The sequence below is a fragment of the Leuresthes tenuis genome, unplaced genomic scaffold (genome assembly GCF_036924035.1).
Source record: "Leuresthes tenuis unplaced genomic scaffold, fLeuTen1.0.hap1 SCAF_7, whole genome shotgun sequence".
Lineage (NCBI taxonomy): Eukaryota > Metazoa > Chordata > Actinopteri > Atheriniformes > Atherinopsidae > Leuresthes > Leuresthes tenuis.
Window position 1 is genome coordinate 20,763,293 of NW_027325361.1, and position 22,225 is coordinate 20,785,517.

The 22,225-nt window shown below is 43.1% G+C and overlaps 1 protein-coding gene across 3 annotated transcripts in view; it reads left to right on the forward strand.

The window, feature by feature from the left end:
• pip5k1ca (phosphatidylinositol-4-phosphate 5-kinase, type I, gamma a) overlaps positions 1 to 22,225 on the forward strand; it is a 39,346-nt gene that overhangs the window by 3,286 nt on the left and 13,835 nt on the right. For all 3 annotated transcript variants that reach the window (XM_072389803.1, XM_072389805.1, XM_072389804.1), the window contains exons 2-10: positions 12,228 to 12,259; positions 13,021 to 13,107; positions 13,224 to 13,354; positions 13,488 to 13,605; positions 16,058 to 16,210; positions 19,130 to 19,429; positions 20,055 to 20,263; positions 21,234 to 21,317; positions 21,592 to 21,640. In XM_072389803.1, the coding sequence (XP_072245904.1) occupies positions 12,228 to 12,259; positions 13,021 to 13,107; positions 13,224 to 13,354; positions 13,488 to 13,605; positions 16,058 to 16,210; positions 19,130 to 19,429; positions 20,055 to 20,263; positions 21,234 to 21,317; positions 21,592 to 21,640 (1,163 nt within the window). The remainder of the gene's footprint in view (positions 1 to 12,227; positions 12,260 to 13,020; positions 13,108 to 13,223; positions 13,355 to 13,487; positions 13,606 to 16,057; positions 16,211 to 19,129; positions 19,430 to 20,054; positions 20,264 to 21,233; positions 21,318 to 21,591; positions 21,641 to 22,225) is intronic.

The window sequence follows — 22,225 nt, forward strand, 5'->3', positions numbered from 1 at the left end:
GTAAATCTTCATGTAACACGTCATAGAGCTCAATGTGAGTGTTTGGTTAACGTCAGATCCTGCGTAAGTGCAATTGTGAGCCGACCTGTGCAGCTCAGCTGCTCCAAATGTGTGAATACAAGGCTGTGTGGGAGTCACAGCTGGCTGTTAAACAGCTCTTTGAGCATTTAGTCCCGTTCAAAGCTTGTCACCCTCACGCAGTTGTAACTTGTCCCTGTAGTCTGCTGCCATCATGACAGCATTAATCTCACTTATCTAACCCCCACGCTTCAGCTTTGGAATACAGTATCCTCTCCTCTCCTTGCTCCAGAGTGAGCTGGAGCTCACCTACCTCCTCCCCAGTGAGTGTTTCCCCCGGCTCAGTCACTCATGTCTCACTATGTGCTCCTCTCACTCGTCCTCCCCCACACTCTTGTTTTTCACCGTTCTCCTCTTTTGGCACAGGCTGTCAGAATTGCTGACGGAAGCACAAAGGGTAGGTTGCCTCCTGTGGAATTTATCATCCATCTGCTTCCCTCTTATTCCTCCCTCTCACTTTCTCTCTGTCCCCCACTACCCCGCACCTCCAACGCTATAAGCGCCAGGATCAGTTTGCATCCAGTTGGCTTTTTCAAGAAACCCATATTGGCTTTTTAGCATCTGCCAGATAGGTCATGTGATGTCAGGATTTTTGACGTAAACGATGATGCGGTCGTGTTACATTTTACATGCTGCTGAGTTTGCCTGCAAGTGAGGGTGGGGATGTGTGCCACAACAGCTATTTTGAGCAGACACCACAGAGAGGCAAGAGCAGCAGAGCTGTCTGCATTGTGTTTGTCCCGGGTTTTGCATTTTATGACCGATACATGCCGGATGGATGAGTTAGGAAAATGTAATAGACGCTCTTGCTGTATTTTTCTGCTACGGTGACTTTGCAGCTTTCGAAGCCACTTCTGGCGTAGTTTCAGTCATAAATGGCTGCAGTGTCATGCTGCACTGGCCTCCCTTGAGGAGAGTTAAAGCAAATGCCTGCTGTTTTCAATTAAAAGAGTTATGTCCCCACAGTGCATGCCGTTATTATTTCATAAGCAGCACCTGGAGCATGAGCGCAGTCATAAAGAAGCACAAAGCCTTCAGCCATATCACTGAGACTTTGTGGATCATGTTAAGCATGTTTACCCAGAGATGCACGGTTTAAAATCATATTTAAATGAATTAATTCCAGCTTTTTAGATTGAAAAATTTGCCATTTTTTAACAGCATATTTTCAGATTTTGAACCGCTGGTCTGACAAAGCATTCTCTCTTAAGACATCCTCTTCCATTTTAGGCCACCACAAGGGGCAGTTATCAGACCAAACCCAGCAATTCCAGAAAATCCAGATAAACCACAAATATCTTCAGATTCTTCAGAATGAATCTGGAGCCTGTTTGCCTTGTGTGTGCCTTCTCAAAGCTCGCAGAGGGTTGCAAAGTTTAAGAGAAAGATGCTCCAGGGTTCATGTAAGTTTAATAGGATCTGAGCAGTGAGAGAATGTATTCATTCATTAAACAGTGCAGGCCTAGTTGGCAAATTTAAGCTACTCTCCTCCCATCTCATGAGATGGTGCGTTTGCTGTGGGCTCGGAGAGCAGAGATGACTTGGCCTAGCAAGTGTCCTGTAGCACAGATCACGTCTTTGCTACAGTTTCAGGATCCCCTGGCTTCATTTGATCTGTGTTATTGAGGCACTTTGTACCTACTCTAGTGACATTTATTGAATTGGCACATCTGTGACGAAACCCGACTCAGCTCTCTGCACTGCTAACGTAAAGTTGCCTTGACAAAAACTCTTGTTTTTGCAAACACTGTAAAGGATTGATTGTGCCAAAATGAGGGTGGATTAATATCTGCTGCATTTGCTAACACACTTGTGGTGATGCACATTTGCTCTGCAAAGTCAAGGCAATATTATGGTTGCGTAATAATAAGTTATAACTACAACTAAGCTGTTCAATTACATTGTGTTTCACTGTCGATCTTTTTGAAAGTCCTAATGAAATTAGATTAGATGTTAAGTGTTTTTCATTGTATCTGCCTCAAAATGCAGGTGCTTTTTTATTTTTATATATCTTGGAAATTATTTGAAAATGATTATGATTGACCCTGCACTCTGAGACAAATGCAAATTTGCATTTGTCAATAAAAAGCTTCAAAATGTTAGATTTCCAACAGAGCTGATGCAGAACGGTGGGCGGCGCCTGATTGTCCTGCTGGTGCATCAGAACAGACCGTGTTGTCCTCCGGCTCTGTGTCTCAGACATGAAATTATTCTGCTGTTAGAATATAATGTGATCTGCTCCAGAATGACATCAATATGTGACTATTGCTCCAATTCTGGTCGATTCTTTTGGTCAGAGTCAGCAGCTGTGTTATTGGCTGCAGTGCGTTGCACAAAAGACCAAGGCTGCCCCTGTCACTTTGTCTTTGAGCATTCATGTCCACCGCCGGGAGCTGTGGAAAGCATTTTTCTTTGAAAAGCACACGTGCTGTGGTAGAGGCAGCTTTCTGTAGATGGTAAACGACTGGATTTGACTTTGCTGGGTAACCAACATGTACCTGATGCTGCAGCAGCAGGGCTGTTATATCTCCACTCAGGGTTTTTATTTAGATGGCAGCCAGCACAAGTGATTTGTGTGACTTGAAATCTCATGAAAGGCGTTTATGTGGATTTTTCTGTCCAGGTGTAAGGCCAGCGGTGACCTGCATTGTTGTGTAACTATGTTCCTTGCCAGCTCGAACAGATTACCTTCAACTGAGTCACTGCCACTAGATAAGGTGCATCTCTCAGCAATAATCATTTCATCCCCTCTCCTCAACCCGTAAAATGACCTCTTTCTCTTGGCTGAGAGCTTTCAGTGTGTTTTTAGGATCAGCGAGGATCACCGAGCTCCGTTCTGATCTTAGACCTCAGTTATGGAAAACATAACGCATGAAACTGCAGAACAGTTTGAGCCTTTGTGTGCATGTGTGTGTCATTTTGCCAGGAGGGCTGAGCTGCCTTTTTCATACACTTACTCACTAGTTGTTGTAGTCTATTGACTTACGCTGTGGACCGGCCTCACATTCCCACAAACGCTCAGGTATCATAGCTCACTGTCAGGATACGCTGTTGCATTGACTTTTGGTGGCGTTCTGGCGCGTGTGTGTTCCTGTGACGTAATTACACCTGCTGCTACCACTCGACTCGTACGGGCTAATTTATTCCTTTTTAATAAAGGACAGCTCTCAGCGTCTCCTCTCCTTGAATTTCCACTTCAAAGTCCACTGATCTTTCAGGCCTCTCCAAGGACAAATAACACGTCCATACCCACCTGTCCCATTAGTCCAATCCACGGTGTTAAATTAAGATGTATCCATGGCGCACTCTTCAGAACAAAGGGTGGGAGTTCAACTGGAGTCATTCGCTGCATTTCAGCCACTTCTTGCTCAGTTTGATGTCAGATTTATGTGGGCGTTTGTGCAGAGTATTAGCAGGTGTGACGTTTGACTTTTTGGTGTTTAGTTTTTTTTAATGGAATTATTCTTTTGTCAATCTGTCAGCAGTAGATAAGTGTGTAGGTAACGGTTTAAGAAGAGAGAAAGACTTGCTCTTCTCATTATTTTCCCCAACGCAGCAGCAAGATAAACTCTGCCAATAACAGGCAGAAGGTCTCGTCCACCTGTCCTCGCGTCTGTGCCATTTTATCCTGATAATCCAGACAGTTTGGAGAGAATGGGATTGGGATTAGAGATAGTGAAGTAGTAGTGACTACAGTTTGGGTTGCTGCCTGTCCATGGGACTCTTCCAGAAAACCGCTGAAAATGCAGGTGCTGTGTTGATAAACCACAGCAAGGCCTTGTGTTGGGCATGAAAAAAAGAATTCCCTCGGTTGGGGCAGGTGGATGATGCCAGGGTGAAATGTCAGCTGAATCCTGCTGCACAGCAACATGAAACACTTTGCAGCTGGGCTGTCGTATTTTCGTGTCATGCGTCTGATTTGTTAACACCCTTTGATTTTTGACGGCACCATTCCTGCTCTGTTGGGTATGTGTGAAAGAGTCATGGCAGGGAATTCTGGCATAAAGTCGTCATCTCCTTTGCATCATTAAGGAGGATACAAGCTGTGGTTCTTTCTTGTGTAACTGGGAGGAGTCTGCTGTGGAGCGCCATCTCTCCCCATTGCTGGCAGCGTGTGTGGACTGGCCAAAGGAGAGATGATGAGAACAACTGAAGAGTGGGTGGGCCCACCAAAAAAGGCTGTAAGGAATCCTGCGTAATTAGTCCGGTGTCTTCTTAGTTTGAGAGAAATTAGTTTGATCTAACACGAGGCTTTTCCTCATTTGAATAATCAGCCCTTTTCACATATTGGACGGCGCTTAAGTTTCTGTTTCTCACACAGAAACGTTAGAGTCTGATGATAAAATACTCCCGATGTCTCAGTAAGCTCTTTGTGAACAGAGTATAAACACATAAATCTGTGTTTTACAACCTGATGTCCGTCTGTGTGTTCATGTTAGACTGTCCCCTTAGGGCCATAAGTTTTCTGGCAGTCCTTCAAATATTTTTGGGAATATTTCAGGAAAAACCCAAGACTTGGCATGAAAGGGTAGATGACAAAGAAAAGCTTGTAAATAGTTGTAGTGGTGAAGCTGTGATTAGCGGCTACAGCTGAACACCTGCAAAAATAATATTCTGTTACTTTCCTGTGAATTAGCTATTGATCAATAAGTTAATCACTTGCACTGGATTAACTATACATTCAGTATTCCTTATTCAGGCTCCAAGATCCTCGTTTCTGTTTTCCTGTATGCGTTTTCTTTGCATGGCTCGTCATAACCCCAAGCTAAAGCTCTAAAGGATCTGTCTTTTTAGTCAGCTGCAGCCAGGAAGCATTTGATTAAGTCTGCCTCCTTCTCTGCTGCCGTTGATCATAATGGATGAGTTGGCATAGTAAAAAGCTGCGCTCTCCAGCTGCCTGCTCCCTTTATGCATCCACTACACTATACAGAGTAAAATGTTAAAAATGGAGTACCAGCAGAGGCCGTTTCTTCCCCTCTTTGTACTCTAGGCTGTCGGGTAAATCAAATGAATAGGGAGGAGAACATGTTGTAGTGAATGTTGTGGTGATGTTCGGCCGCCTCGCTGCCAGTTTAAAGATTAAGTTTGGTTTCTATGAAGTGGGCTTTTATGAAAAAGTCTGTACTGGATGGATCTGATACAACCCTCTGTGTGAAAAACTAAAAGTGGAAGTAGCCCTTTAAGTAGGTATTTAAGTACCGTATTTTGAGCCGGTTTTAACAAAAGTTTCTCTGCCTCTCTGTGTGTTTACCTGCACTTTGGATAAGCTTTAAGGATGTTATTCTGCCATAACTGCAGGGAGCATTTTAAGCCTTTGCATTAGGAAGTTGATGACTCCTTAATTTGCTGCATTCCAAGTAGCTGATTGAGAAAGAAATGTGATTTTAGAGGAATCACTTACATGCTTAGATTCAAACATGGACGTTGCCTTTAGGGTGTTCTCCATAATGTTGCGTGTGCATGGTGGCTTCATGTCCACAATGGCTGTCGCCCACAGACATGGAATATTGGGTTATTTTCTACATGAAATAGGGCCATATTATTTATGTAGGAATTGTTTAGTTGTGTTTTCCATATATATTATTATTTATCTATCATATTATAATTATTATTATCAAAGTTATGCAGCAATGCAATAGCAGTAAATCCTAAATGTTTCACAAACTTTCACAGAATCAGTAAACATCATAATATGAATATTATCAAAGACGTAAGAAGACTCCAAACAGCAGTGTGCATTCGCACGTAACAAATGAGTTCTTTTACTGTTTCCACCTCCTCACTCCAGCCGGAGGACACAGACGGACGATGAGAACCACTGACTGGTGCGGTCATGGAAAAATACACAGCCCGCTGGTCGCTGAGATCAAGAGATCAAGCGTGGGACAATCTGATGACATTGATTTGCGATCATTTTGCCACTCCTTCTCTGAACAGCAGCCACCACCACCCACGCATGATGCTCAGCAGTGTGGTGACCTGGGTTGAGGAGAACCATAACTTAACATAATCTGACAGAATTAGCACCTCGGGGCAGCGCTGCCTGCATGGACTCCTGCAGCATCGTGGAAAAGGGAGAACAAATGGGTCTCTCCACTCAAACGTCCCCTCCTGCTGTTGTCAGAGATAATGTTGTGGTCCCACAGCTGTGCTCACTGGGTGAAATGCTGCCATAAGAGCTGCCTGTATTTTGTTGGAGCAACTTGTGGCTTTCTGCTTTCTGTTGGTTAGGTCAGGCCCCATTTGATGCATTAATAAAATGGTGTTTTGTTATAGCTTGAAAAAATTAGCCTCCAATCAATAGCACCATTACTTGAGCCCTGCCAAGATAAGCAATCATCTCAGAGACGGCCTCTTACTCAGCTCATGTTTAGAGAGTTCCAGTATCGATCCCGACTGTGTCAGCCGGTGCTGTTGGTAAGAAACAAATGCGGTTTACAATGAAAAGAGGATTTTTCTTAAAATGGAGCAGTGGAAATTGATGTAGATTGAAAAAAACATAAATGATAAATGATCATTGATTCTATTTTTGTTTCAAGCTGATTTGATTAAAACGGTAATGAGAAGAGAAAGAGAGGCACGTTTTCCTCATTTTCCCAGTTGCAAAGCATTAAAAAAAATCTAACTGGAGAAGTTTTTCTTACTTCTGCAAAAAAAAAACAAAAAAAAAAAAAACGGACCCTTGAACAAAGAATGAGCGGCTGCCTTAAACTGCCTATATTTTTAGCTCGGCAGTCACTGCGCCTTTTGGGAGGAGGCTCCTTAAATAGACAGGAGCTAAATGAAAGCGTTTTCAGACACAAGGTGACAAGAGGTGATGCAGCAATATGAGAAAAGGAACGTGCTCTTTGAACATTCAGGTGTGAAAACCTCTTCTAGTTGTCCCCAGTTATAAAATGATGGATCTGGAAATTGAAAATGAAGGCACCATATATCTGGCTGTCTCCCGCTGGGTTAGAGCTTCATCATATTCATGGTTAGCATCGTGTACAATCATGTAACAGAGACCCTCTCTGCCTCCCCCTCCCTGTGGAGGCAGCCTCCACTGTCACCTGGTGTACTGAGAACCTGACAGACATCACAGTTGTGAGATTGTGTATCTGAGAAGCTGCTTAGCAGCACATGAGCACCACAGGGGGATTGTTCCTTCTTAGTTTTTCTTCACTCTGTACATCTGAGAGTCTCAGTACAAGTCAGAGTCCTGTTATTTCCAGAAATGCTCTGATGACTCTGCAGTTACTGAGTACAGGGAACCGAGATAAAGGAGATTTCTGTGGATTTTAGGAGGACTGGAAATAAGCGAAACGCTATTTCCATCCTGGGAGAGAAGTTGAAGGACTGCAGATATGTGGATGTTCATGTTGAGGAAGCCTAAGTCCTTCAGTGTTTGCAGTAAGATGTTGCATATCTTCAGAAAGTCTCTAGTGCAGAGTTCAGTTTGCTTTCCAGCCATCTGTTGGGTCAGCAGCATCAGAGCCAGCGACTCATAGAAACTCAACAGACTGATAAGGAAGAATCGCTCTGTGCTGGGGACTCATCATGCAAAGAAGAATACAAAACATAATGAAGCTCACTGTGTCGTGTACCTCCTATGTTCCATAGATCAAATAAGGAAGTGTGTTCAGTCAGAGGCTTCTTCAGCTTCACTGCAGCAGGAGGTTGTTCCTGACCACAGACATCCCTTTTTTGGGATTATGGATTATCATTCAGCTCAGTTCATGTGATTACAGAGGCCACATGTCAGAGGTATAACGCTTGGAGGCTGGCAGACTTAAGTGATTGTTCATCTCTGAATGGATGGATATCCATAGAGGAGCCACTGTACTTGGCATGTAGGTTGTTACATGATTGTAAAAACACACAACTGACCGATACACTTAAGTGCATTATATGTGTATGAAGTGCCAGCTGCAGAACAGCATCAGTGTCTTTGCATGCGTTTTATCTCGGTGGACAGTTTCTGTTGGACTCTGCTGTTGCGTCACTCGAGGCAGCTGCTTATTTTCTTTTGCTTTTTTCATTTCTCGCTCATGTGTTTATTTTGACAGTTGTAGTGCGCATGCACGTGTTTGTCAGAGTTTTACCATATTCTGTGCTATTGCCCTATTCCGCACCATCGTGAGCGGACATGCAGCATCTGTCTGTTTATTCCAGGCACACGTGCACTTGTTCGAAAAAAAAAGAAAAAAAAAATGCTGGTTGACCTCAATTCAGGGCACCATGGAAACAAGAGGGAGGGGACGTGTGCATGTGAGAGAATATATAAACAGAAAGTATTACAAGTTACATTTCATTCGAAGAATGTCCCAAATTTAGACTCTCCTTAATTGTGAAGAATGGAGGCAGTGATCAAAGACGACAGTGTATCATAATACTGTTATATAAAACTGTATGGAGTCAGCATGTCTGCAACCCAGCACATTACGCAGCAAGTTTGGACAAGAATCAGTCTCACATGTGTTTCCATGTTTGATTTCTTTCCGTTAGTGTTTGACACGTCTTATACTGGGCTGAACAGTTGATAGCATAACACTGACTGTCACTTGCATAACACATATTTGTGAGTCTTATCAGTTAAACTGTGTCAGGACCTTTTTCAAAGTTCAAAATGGGTTTTCACTGATCTGATAAACTGTTTGCTTGCATGCTTTTGAGAAGGTGGGCAGAGTGAAGATGGAATGCGCTAATGTGATGCGTGCATGAGTGTTTTAATGACTGAATTAAGCTCTGTCAAGCAAATATAGCAGAGTTAGTCTGGTTTAGCAGTAAAGTCCAAGTTCACGTATGAATTGGTGGGCTGTGGCATCAGTCTCATAGAAACAGGTTGAGTGTGGGTACACATGATCATATTCATGAATCACACACTGGGCTTATGAGTGAAAATGTTATAAATAAGCCCGTGTCTCGCTTTGCCATGGCTGGCCATTACCAGCTGGTAATGGACCAGTCCCTCAAGGGTTGTAAGAATGAGCCATTAACCAACACATAGCGGTCCAGCTCGGTAACAGACTCAGTAAGCAGCTATTTATTTGGAGGGGTCTGTTTGTTGTTCCATTCCCTGAAGAACACTCGAGCCTCCTGCAGCATAATAGTGAAGTCGGACACATTTTTCCACATATCCTTGATCTTTAGACTCAACACAGAAGCACTCTGTTGGGTACCTGTTAAAAGTAAATGGAGGAACGCTGTTGAAACATAACTATACCCTAACATCTCATTAAAGAGCTTCCTCTGTTTTTCCTCAGTTGATTGTAGCATTTTCTCATCATCTCCGTGCTTCTTAGGATCTGTATTTGTACAAGTCAAGAACTGCACTAATAGCTCCAGGGTATTATGGGTTTATGCTTGCACTAACAATCAACTTGCTTGTAATCACAATTTAAGACTTCTCAGTATCGTCAATTAAATGGCTTCAAATGTTACTGTAATTCTGCCTCTTTCATTTCTTTAATGATTTAACTTCTTTCTAATAAACTACTCTGTTAAAGGGATAGTAGATGATTACATGTGGTGAATCCAAGAATTTGAATTTCAGTTCAGATGGAGGACTTTAAGACGGTGTCATATTCCAGAAAGCCTCATTAAGTACCTCGCTGCCCGACTGCTGCTTGGCGCAGACAGACGGAGCGGAACAGACAGTAGCTTGTCTGAAAGCATGGATCTACTTTACAGGTTAAACTGTCGTGTTGGTTTTCAGGCCAGATTCATACATTCTCAGTCACTGCACACATTGAAGGGGCCTGAAAAACACATGCTGAGATGCTCTTGGGCTTTAAACGGGTGGAAATATACGGTATAGTGAACAGGCCCTTGGAAATTACAGGAACAGTGGTGGTCACATACATGTATACACTTGCACAAATGAACAGTAAGTGTTTGTAGAAAGCAGGAGCGCTTTTAATTATCTGCATTGCAAACATTCTTTTCTTTTTTTCTTTTTTTTTTTCCTCTCGTTCTCTTAAATTTTTTCCCTCTGATGCTCCAGCTTGCAGGGAGCTCCATTGGCCCGCTTTGGTTTGTTCATCCCAGTGCGAATATGTGCATGACAGAGGGAGGGTGAGCTGGAGAGAGCTGGAGGAGGGGTGGCAAACTGGCAGTGCTGCGGCTCAGTCACATGGGCATCCACGAGAGGCCGGCAGACGGGCGCACTGAGACTAGAGAGGCTGGCTATCTGTTCAGCTGCAACAGAGGCTCGCTGCAAGGGTGTTAACCCACTCCTGAGCAACATTATCTTACACTGCTTTGAGAGGAAGTCTCAAAAGAGGCTTTGCCTTCACTCAATCATTGATCAGCATGTTGTGAATTAGTCCCAATAATGCACTTCTCTTGAACTGTTGTTAACTGCAGATACACGGGTGCATCATCGGGCTTGCCTATATGGTCCAAATGTAAGCCTGCAGGCTTGTTATAACAACGTCAAACAACTTCCCGACATCCAGGGACCTAACGTCCCTGTTTTAGAAATGTACCTAAATAAAATCTAGAGATCATTGACAGTGAGCCGATGCAGCTTCAAACTCGCTTCAAAATATTGATGAAAAAAGGTTCATTTCTGAAAATCATTAAATTTTTGAAAACAAAACTTTAGCAAAATAAATAATTAAAAGATTGGATGCGAGTGCAAAAAGAGACCTTTTCCTTTTCCTAACTACGATCAAACTTCACATTGCATTTTTCCTCCCGCTGTGCAGTCTGTGTCCAAAGCGCTGTAAGTTGAGAGGAGGCGGCAAACGATTTTACTTTTTACTGAATTTTATTTTACTGAATGCAACCTCACCCACAGTCGTCTGCTCACTCTGTGAGCGTGCAACTGTAGCTCCATGTCCAAAGCAATTAAGTGTTTAAAGCGCCACGTTTTAATCAGGACGATGTCAGTGCACATGCACTTCTGCCCCCGACAGATTTTTGACAACCTAACGTTGCGTTTTGCGAAATGTCTTCGCTTTTTATTGCCGAGCCGTCGCTGCTCGGTCATCGGCACCCGCATCATGTTGGTGGAAAAGCACTAAGCTAATGAGACACAGCGTAGAGTTTAAAACTGCGATTCCATCTTGGGCCCCGTCATGTTTAAAACCACATCCGTGCTTTGTCTTTGTTTATTCTCAACAGTCAGTCTGTGTTGCCGCACTCCCTTCATAAAGTCGGCCTCGTGGGCGTCTGAGTGTGATAGTGTGCAGAAAAACGGAAGAGACTGATTGATCCCATCCCTGTCTGAGGCTGTCTCCCACCCCTCCCATCACTGTTTCTTTCCACTCTTTCATTTGCTCACTTTGCGTTCTCTCTTGTCTGCCTTCTTCACCCTCCTCTACATTATTATGCAGAGTGTTATGTGTCTGTAATTATGCATCCATTTCAGGCCTGCCTGGTGAAAACCGGCCTCTGATTGCCTTCCCCTACAGCCCCACATCCTGTTATTAAACTCGAAATGATCATGATAAAGCAGTTGTAATACTTGCATGACTGCACACGCTTTTATTCCTTATGTATGGAAAAGATGAGGTGTTTTGTTTTTAACTTAAGTAAAAAAAAAGGTGCCACTGTTGCATTTTTGTGTGTTTGAGACTCTGATTGATTTTACATTTTACCATCAGTGGAAATTGTTTGTCTTCCACGCTTGAGCCGTTCTTATCTCGGTCTGCATTGAAGGATATTTTGAACTTGAATTTGAATTCATTTGTAAAGTTAAAGAACACTAAGTGAAGCTGCTTGTGTCCATAGCTGTTGCTGGTCACCAAAATCATTTAGATTAATTCTGTGGAGATTGTCATTTTCTCCAAAGGCTTTCCTGAAATCCATCAAATATATATTTTACTTGTGGCCAAAACATCGGACCATCAGACAGACTTACGTCAGTACGCCTCCTACTATGCTGCCAGCATGGAAAAAACGAATGCATTCAGTCACACACATTGCACGTGAGGCTTAAAGAAGGACAAGCTGCCCTTGCAGCTGATGTGTGTTTTTCCTGCAGTTACTCTGTTAGGCCCCTGCTTGTGTTTGACACTCTCATTACATAATGTCAGGCTGCCTCATCCACCCTTTGGGATTCATCTTTGTCATCGAGCTCCGATGAGGCTGAGTAATGGAACATCTTGTCACAAATCGACTAACATAGCCACCTCTGTCCCTCTCCTTTTTCTCTCTTTCAGATGCAGCTGCTAAGAAAGCCTTCATCACGGAGGTGAGCCAAAATCTGTCCCTGTGATCCGTCTGCTCCCCTCGGCATTTCTTTTAACTCCTCTTTGATCTTCCACATCAATATCTGCTGCCTCTTTGTTTAAGCGAAGTGAAAACACCATGAATGTCTCCTCTGGGGATATTGCTCAGATATTTGGATCAGTTAATTACCTGTATGTCATGTTTTTGTTTAGTCCGTGAAGGCTGCCATAGGTGTGAGTACAGGCTGAATGATACCAGACCGGACAGCAATTAGTGCTGTTTTCCCCTCTTTCGCTGAGCTCCATGGCTCATTTGATCTTAATCCTCCTAATTTGATGAAGCCCGTTCATTTGGCACTTCAGATATTGTAAATTATATCAAAGCAACCTTTCAAAAGTACTGCTGAGTTTAGATTAATTAGAGTCTGCCAAGCATTTAATTCCACTTAAGTGCCAATTCAGACCAAAACCGCACCAGACGTATTTTCACTGGATAAGATTTTATACTTCTAATTCAGATCCTCCTATTAAATCTGATTGAATTATATTCTGAGCAATCGGACCACATGGTCTGCTTTGTTAATGTGGTACAGTTTCTCTGAGTAATGGGTTGGATTAATTCAAATTTAAACACCTCATCTGTGCAGTGAAAAATGTCACGTCTTGAAATTGCTCTCATTTGTTGGTACTATATCACTCCTTGGTCTTTGATATTTTAGTTATATTGGTTAATGTTAACGAACAGGTGCAAAAACCACTAATGTGTCTCTCTCCATATTATCAGATGCCCTCATCCTCAGGCCAGCCTGGTCAGGGAAAAAAGATTGGCCACAGAGGGGTGGATGCATCAGGAGAAACTACATATAAAAAGGTGCTGTACACGGCACATAGAGTTGATGCAATGCATTGTCTGGCTTTACAGATGCAAAGCGTTTTTCGTTGCTTTGAAGTATTTCATTCGCTGTATGTCCCCCCCCCCCCCTGCAGACCACATCATCAGCCTTGAAAGGTGCCATCCAGCTGGGAATCGGTTACACAGTAGGAAACTTGAGCTCCAAGCCTGAGAGAGATGTGTTGATGCAGGATTTCTACGTGGTGGAGAGCATCTTTTTCCCCAGGTTGGTACTGTAACCAAATGCCCACCACACCAATTTAGTACACCCTGTGAGGGTACTTCTGTGTGAATGAGTGTTGTTTGGAATGTGTTCTATAGTCTGATTGCTTTTACTCTGCTTTCGTTCTGCACTCTAGTGAAGGGAGCAACCTCACTCCAGCCCATCATTTCCCAGACTTCCGCTTTAAAACATATGCTCCCGTGGCCTTCCGTTACTTCAGAGAACTGTTCGGTATCAGGCCGGACGACTACCTGGTAAGATTTGCTCCACTGTGTTCCTTAATTGAATTAAGTCGTCTTTTTTTTGTTTTTTTGTTCAGTCGTAAGGAAAATTGTTAGATTAGAGCTTGATGGTGTTAGAAAAGGATGCATTGAGCTGGCTAGCTATGGGAGAGAGGTGAGAGAAAAAAGCAAAGGAAAACAATGGGACACAGTAACTGAACAGAAAGATGTGAGACCTGAATAAGAAAGATTTGTGGATGAGAGATGGGTTGTTATGAGAGCCAAAAGTGGAGGAATCAGGATAAGAAGGACACAACATCAGAAAGAGGGGAGAAGAGAGGCCTGCTAAAGAAAGAAGAAAGTGCAGCTTTGCTCCTATAGGGTGGAGAACCTCGAGGCTGCATGATTCACCACCCTGTCCTCAACAGCCCAGCTGCACATATATGCTTTAACTGCTGAGTCACTGTTTAGGCAAACTCCATGTTGTCTTTTATGCACTGGCACTCTGGCCATGGGAAATACCACAATGCGGCTGTTTCTCTCAGCCAGCCATTCGACACTCATCAGCATGTCTGCACACAAGTCACGTGGGGACTCACCTACTTCTTTTTGCCTAATTTCGGATCTCATTACACTGAAATTTTTGGTATGACTCAGTTTGTTAATACACAGATGCTCAAAATCAGAAACTCATTACCAAGTCCTTTAACTCCATTCATTCATCCCTTATTTACCAACCTAATATTTGGCGGCTTGCACTTAACAAGGACAGAGCATAACTGAATGGAATGCATCCACGTGAGAGAGCGTCAGAGAGATCAGGTCTCTGTACTTTTCCAGAGGTGGTACCGTTGGTGTCTTTTTCCATTTGTTAGAGTAGAGTTGCTGTTTTTCTGCACCCTTTCACGTCTGATTAGTCAACGCTTTCAAAGAGATTTCTACAGGGGAGATTTTTTGGGAACAGTACCTTTATCTGGGATGCATTGTTCTGTTTTACTTAAATGCAACATGTTTGGCATGCACGTTGTTTTGTGAAACCTTTTAATGACACAGTGCTGTCATGCACATGCAAGTGAAGTACCTGGATGTGTTTGAACAGCAGCAATGATAAGACCTGGTCATCCCTTGCATGAAAGGTACTACTCCCAGTCAGGGTCCTCAGGCAAGACCCCCTTTAACGGTTCTTTTCATACATTTATACTCATTAGGAGTCAAACTGAGAAATATATGTGGTGAGTTTGAACACCCATTTTGTTTTACTTCTGTGAATGCCAGCCTTCGTGATGAAGTCTTCTTCATCAGGTCGTCCGCATTCATGTAGAGACTGAGGGAAGATGCACCTTTAACGGTCCATCTGTGGATCATAGTAGTTTCACCATGACTGTCCCACGTCAACAACATCTGCCGTCACATAGCCAAGTGCAGTCCCTTAGTCTTTATCTGTTCTTCTTCACATCTTTCATTGACTTTGGGATGTTTTAGGAAAACAGAGTTTTAGCTGATTGGTTGGTTCTTAGTTGAACTTTTGACCTTTTCCCACTTCATGCAGTTTTGAGCAGGTGTTCACAGTCAGCGGATGTTTTTGGATCACTTCATGAACATTTATTTAGATTTGTGTGAAAATCTGACAAAGCTTAGCATTAACGTTTCGCTTTTATTTGGCCTCGACATTGCGACTGGCCACTTAGCTTGAAAAATAAATCCGACAGTTCATTAATTATCAAAGCAGCTGCAGCCTCGCATGCACATGACACGATCCACCTGTAATTTTAACAAAGTGAACGAGTTGTCTTCTGTGGCTTGTTCCAACACTGAGAGAACAGTGCTGCAGTTCAACGCTGCCGTCTGTTCTTGAGCACTGAAGGTTGTTTATTCACACCTACAGGAATACTTTCCGTCCTGTTCGGTTGGGTTTGTTGGTGTGAAAATAAAGGGAGAATCCAACGAGACTTTCATGTGCCATTTTTAACATTTTCCCTCCAGCCCTTCTTGCTGTGTTTCCATTCAATAAAGGTGTGAAAGTAAATGTCAGGCTCTTTTAAGAAGAATCCTTGAAAAGTGAGCAATTAGTAGAGGTTAGGCGGTGACTGTTTTTAAGCAGCACAGAGAGGGGCTCACATTAGCTTAACTTATCTCCATGTCATCAAAAGCATTGTCATTTTTACCTCTAATGTTGTATATATAGCTGCTCTCTCTTTCTTTTACCAATTATTCTACTTCTTCCTCACTGTGTGCATGTATGCAAGTCTCTGTATGACATCTAATCTCCTCAATTACATCTAAATACACAGATATTCTACACATACTTGTTATTATTGAATACACACCCTCAGATGCCTGGAAATCCTAGAAAACTGAACTGTTAACAGCTAGCTAAGATTACTATTTAATAGCTTTAATCCCCCAAATATAAACAATTCTGGGGTTGTGTATGTTGTGTAGTAGTAATGTTTTGTTCTTTGTGCTTCTCTGTGTGAACCCGCAGTACTCCCTATGTAATGAGCCCCTGATCGAGCTGTCCAACCCTGGAGCGAGTGGTTCAGTCTTCTATCTTACCAAGGACGATGAGTTCATCATCAAGACTGTGATGCACAAGGAGGCTGAATTCTTGCAGAAACTGCTGCCTGGATACTACATGGTAAGCAAAGTGGGTTTAGTCCAAAATGGACGAGAGTGATGAAATGTGAGTGATGTAAAAAGGTCGTTCTCAAAGGCAGATTGATGAGCGCTGCGTGAAAATGTCTGGCAGTGTGAGTGGACCGCTGCACCCAAAAATCGTTCACACTTGCGTTTAAACGCTGACCTCTCCTGATGTTTCTGGTTGAGATCTCAGGTTTACGTAAGGCCCTGAAAATCCCTCCTCCAAGCGTGACATGCTTTTCATGGAAAGCAGACGGACAGGCTCTGGCTGACACCTCAGGCCATGCGCTTTCATAAGAGGCTGGCTGGTTTTTCTGCAGCCAGATGTACTGTATTTAAGCCTAACAGAGCGTAGCTTTTACCAACCTAAGCCCACCCCCTCCGTAGTCTTATGGCTCATTCCGATGGCTCATTCCGAGTCAACCAGCAACAGCTCCATGTATGTCCACGTTACTCCTCCAGTTTCTCAGGTTCACGACCCTTCGCTCTTGTGTTTATTCGTGCGGCGAAAACCGCGGGCAAAGACCACTGCAGGAACTCATTTAGCCTCTCTGTGTTGTTTCTGCTACTCCCCGTTTGGATCATGAGTACAGTGAAGACACAACATGATTGGATGGTGTGGCAGGAGATGGGAATAAGCTTCGGCAGTAAAGCCTATCAAAAGGCAAAGTGGGTCGCGTTCGCTATGAGGAACATCCTGCAAACACACACCAACGGCAGTTCCAAGTTAGAGAAAGACCGCGTTAAGGTACAGTCAAAATGTGTAGAAGGGGGTTGCAGTGTCTTTTAAAATGAGCCAATGAGGTGCATTTCTCATTTCTCAGTGCACGGGGAAAACAAAGCCAACGGACCCGAACATCACACGAGGGGTTAATCATTAAGACATGTTAAAGACTCAGCACATTTACTGCGACCTTTCCATGCTCTTGGTTGTGCTCTGAAGCACTTTGGTAGGTGTGATTGGTATAAGTAAGCAGTTTAATGAAAGCACAGATATTCAGGCTCACATAGAAAGGCTGTACCCCGAGGCTAGAGTAGGTGGGCTGAGGAAAAGCATTGTTCAGAATGAGATGAATAGGAACTTGGAAACTGTAAACTTTTGTTTAAGTACCACAAAACCATCCGCATTTGCAGCGAACACGTTACACACAGCATGCGGGCAGTCACTGGTGGAGCTCCACGTGTCGTCCGCAGCAGACCAGCTGAGGAGCCTGGCTTTGGGCAGCTTGCTGATCACAGTGATGTAACCGACTCCCTGCTGGCACTTCTCCCCCTTCTTTGTATTTGTCCTCCTATTACACGCCTCTTCCTTCCATCCCCCTTCATGATAAAAAGCCTTATCACTCTTCCTGCTATGACTAATTTCTTTCTTCATCTCTCGCTCGTGTTTAATCCATCCTCTTTTCTGCTTTTTTAAAAAAAAATTTCTTCCTCACATTTATTCTCCATCCCTTTTCTGCTCCCTCTCCTCCTCCTCACGTGTCTTTTGCTGGCTTGTCACGGCTCTGCCCTCCTAATATTGACATAAGGGTCGTGTTCAGTTGAGGGCTGAGGACGCTTTTTTCTCTGTGTGTGTTCTGTCTGCCTTCATCATCGTGCCGCTTCCTTTACCAGTTTCTCTGGTACAGCAAAGGTCATTCAGCAAATGTCGAGCCCTCTTAGCCACACTTCTGTTTTCATCCTTTATCTCTGCACGGCTCTCTTTCCCCTTTTGTATTCATTTTTGCTCCTGAATTCTCGACGTTGCCACTTTACAGACCAGCACTATCACTTTCATTCTCTGCCCTCATTTCTCTAATGGGACAGAGCTGGCCCGGTTCCCAAGGTCAAAGCAGGTTTTTCTCTGAGCACCCAGCCCGACTAACCTCATTTATTTGGATTGACTGCTGAAACGTTCTGCACAGATTGGAGACCGGAGAGGAGAGCCTTATATGAAACATGGGCAGAATCCTAGAAAAAGAACAAATAAATCTCTTTCAAAGTACTTAATGAGATGTTCGTCAAAGTTTCCTTTGGTTTTTGATTTTCGATTAAACAGAACCGACATGTGAATTTGGAGCCATCTTAAAGGTTATTCAACCTTTCTTTAAACACTCTCTAGTGCACGAACTTTTGCTTAAGCTGCTGGCTTGTAATTATTTACCCTCAGGGTCTTTGCTCTGACATCCTCGATCATGATATGAAAAACAAAAGTGAAATGAGAAATAAACGAACAAACAACATCAAAAGACACAAATTCAGTTCAACGGGAGTCAAGAGAATTGCTAAGTCATACCTGTGACTTCACAACTGGAGGTCTTTACTATATCCATGATACATTCTTTGTCATAGACTCCTTAATGACAGAAGGATTCAAATACAGCAGCAGGCTGCAAACAAAAGAGTGGTTTGATGATGCAGCTGTGTCACATGTGACATTTAATCAAGATTGGTTTAAAATGCCAGCTCCAAAGTAACGGTGTCCCATTTTGGTATTGACTTGTCGCCTCGCCTCCTCTATCCTTGTTGCTGTCTGTACCTTTTCTGCCTCCGTCTCTGGTTTGAGGGACAAAGAAACCGAGTATGTAAAAAAAAAAACATGCAATGTCTCTGCTCTCTGTTTTATGTACCTCTAGTTTTTTTTTTTTTTACTAATTTGGCCACTTTGATTGGTTGACAATTTATTCTTGGACAAAATGTCCAAGGAAACACCTTAAAAAAGACCCCAAATAAAGGAAATGTTTGGCGAAATTTCCTAAAAATGTATCAAAAAGCATTTCTTTTAACTAAAGTCTTTAAACGTGTAGAAAACAGATTGAACTGGCTTTTTTCTATCTCGTAAAAAATAGGATCACCAGCTTTTCTCCACAGATGTAAGGTCCTTGAACCTCTAAACCAACATGTGACCCTCTGTTTTCTCCCACCTCCTCTCCTCCAGAATTTGAATCAGAACCCTCGCACCTTGCTGCCCAAGTTCTTCGGCCTCTACTGTGTCCAGTCAGGCGGGAAGAACATCCGCGTCGTGGTGATGAACAATGTCCTGCCCCGCGTCGTTCGCATGCACCTCAAATATGACATGAAAGGTTCCACCTATAAAAGGCGGGCATCCAAGAAGGAGAGGGAGAAGGCCAAGCCCACCTTCAAAGACCTGGACTTCATGCAAGATGTTCCGGATGGACTGATGCTGGACCAGGACACCTACAACGCTTTGGTGAAGACTCTACAGAGAGACTGCCTGGTGAGCAAAATGGCTGAAAAGACTCTCGCCACCTCTGCTTTCTCATGAGATGGACATAGCAGACAGAGGGGCAGGCAGTATGGGTAGTTCACTGATTGCTAAGGAGGATGCAAGGACTAGAAATAGGACCGGAGGAAGGACAGAGTGATGAACCGATTGTAGAAAGTCTTATAGAAGAGCAAAGGTAGCTCCCCTGGTCAGTAGAAGCGGATAATTGATCAGAGGGATGGAAGGAAAGAATAAATCTGTCTAAGGCACGATTTGGCATTCCCCCAATCCTTCACTATGAATTAGAAGTTTGTTATGAGCGAGACATTTAACAAAGTGTCTGGTTGGGTTGCAGGCCTGCCCTTGTCTTGTAAATCAATGCGTCACGTTTACATTTATTGGCCCTGCGCTTGGAAGAGAGTGTATGTGCACACTCTGGTTTTCATATGCATTGTGTATTCATTTGTGCATGCTTGTGCCTTACTGTGCCTTGTGTATAGCATTAAAATCTTCAGCGTACGCGGTATGATTTCCCTCTGTTGTAATGATAAAGATAAAAGCTTTCAGACACATACGGGCCTCACACGTCTGTCAGTCACCGCTCTTTAAGATGCGTCCCTATGTGGCCTGTGCTTAGGTGCTGGAAAGCTTCAAGATCATGGACTACAGCCTGCTGCTCGGGGTCCACAACATGGACCAGGCAGAGAGGGATAGGCAGAACGAAGGCTCCCAGGGCGACAGCGATGAGAAGAGGCCTGTCGCCCAGCAGAAGGCCTTGTACTCCACTGCCATGGAGTCCATCCAGGGGGGAGCCGCCTGTGGAGGGTCCATCGACACTGACGACACGTGAGTTGAACTTGAGAGACAAGGGGCCATTTACAAAAGAGGAGAGGGTAAAAAATATGACTGCCAGTGCGTAAAAATGGAGAGCTCATGTCTCACATTTACCGTTTTAAAAGAGATAGTGTCTGACAGATTAACCGTAACTTCTTATTCATTAGAATTTATTCAGTGTTTCTCATCACTTCCCCTTAAGTCCACCTGCATTCATTGATAATATAATATAGAAATAAACATACAGATAAAGATTGGTTAGTTGTAACAAAGCTGCTGATGTGGCATGTTTTGTTCTTTTAACGCAGGATGTTGCAACTTAATCTTCGTGTACCACTTTCAAGTTATCCTGTAAAACCAAAAAAATCCGTAAATTTGAGACAAATTTGGGCTGCAGCACATGTAAGGAAATAAAAACATGCAAATTCTCCACACTGAATGCATATAGCTTGATCCTCTTAAGTCAGAATGTTTGGAAACATCATCTGAGTTCGAAGGGAAAATAATCCAGTGATATCAGATTATCCTCCGTCATTGTGGAAGATCTAAGAGAATTGAGAATCATCTCCTTCTCTGTGCAGTGAAACGCTGTGTGGCTTTGGGATTATGGGTTACTTGACCACAGGTGAACATTGGTGACAAAAGGATTGGAACGAGAATCGAGCTGTGCCTGAATGTGATGTTTGCTGAAGCATACAATGAGATGTCAAAGGTCGTGGAGAAAGGTTTAACAGGAAAGAACGGTTCACAGCATCTGGAGCTCTAAAGCCAAGGGATGCATATCCAGTCATTTAAACTCAGCACGTGTACTGCTGGTTTTAACTTCGGATATCTCACAGAAATATTGGACTGAATGATGTTGTTTAGGATGCTGCTGCATATGAAAGCCATCATTGGGTGAAGAGTCGATGGCTGTGTGTGAATACTGCCGTATCCTCCTGGCAGGCTTTTCATTTCACTCTTGCTTCCTTTCTCTCTCCAGGATGGGCGGCATTCCGGCTGTTAATGGAAAAGGGGAAAGACTTCTTCTCTACATTGGAATCATTGACATCTTGCAATCCTACAGGTAATCGTTACACAAATTAAATTGATGAAAACATTGTCACCGTCTGTGCTTCTGACAGTAGGACACTGACATGGGCTGGAAGTTAAATCAGTGTGAGTACATCATGTACCTTCCCGCTGCTGCAGACCACCTTTTACTCTGACTTAATGCTTTGAGACGGCACTTTTACGGCCCTCAACCTGCAGGCATGATGTATATTAAGTGTTTGCCTATGAGTCTCTTCTATGAGACCTGTTTAACATCATTTAAACTGTGCTTCTGTTTGTTTCTGCAGGCTAATCAAGAAACTGGAGCACACGTGGAAGGCTTTGGTTCATGATGGGGTGAGTTTCATGTGACACATGATGAACGTCAGCCTTGAGTTTGATTTCTGATTTCATTTGGTGTGAGAAGTTTTATTGGTTTCAAGCTCAGAAGGCATAGTTGGTTTGAAAAAGACTCACCTCACCTGTGGTTCTTTTCCTCTGTTCAGCTGAAGCCAGCTGGTCTGTGAAGATACATTAATATCTGTGTTGTTCAGCTTATTAGAAGGAAGGGCGATGGATTACTCAAATGTTAATTATATATATGAGTAATATTTTGATATAGCTGTGCACTCCACAAAAAAGTTTGTCCTCTTCATTTTTGTCGTTGTTTTATATTTTAGCTAAGGTATCTGAGCAATAAATGGATTGAATGAGATGTTGCCATGTGAAACGCAGAAACCTTTGTTTGTTTTACCTTATCCATGTTTACTCATTTTGAATTCAAAGTTTGCACTTTGATTGAGAGAAATGAAATGATTCCGTGTTCTTTTGCGGTTGCCGGGACAACCCCTTTGTTCATTTCTAAAAATGCTGGATGTGGCCTAAAATTAAAAAAAAAGATTTAAAGATCAACAAAGCATCACTGTTTCCTCTCAGATACTG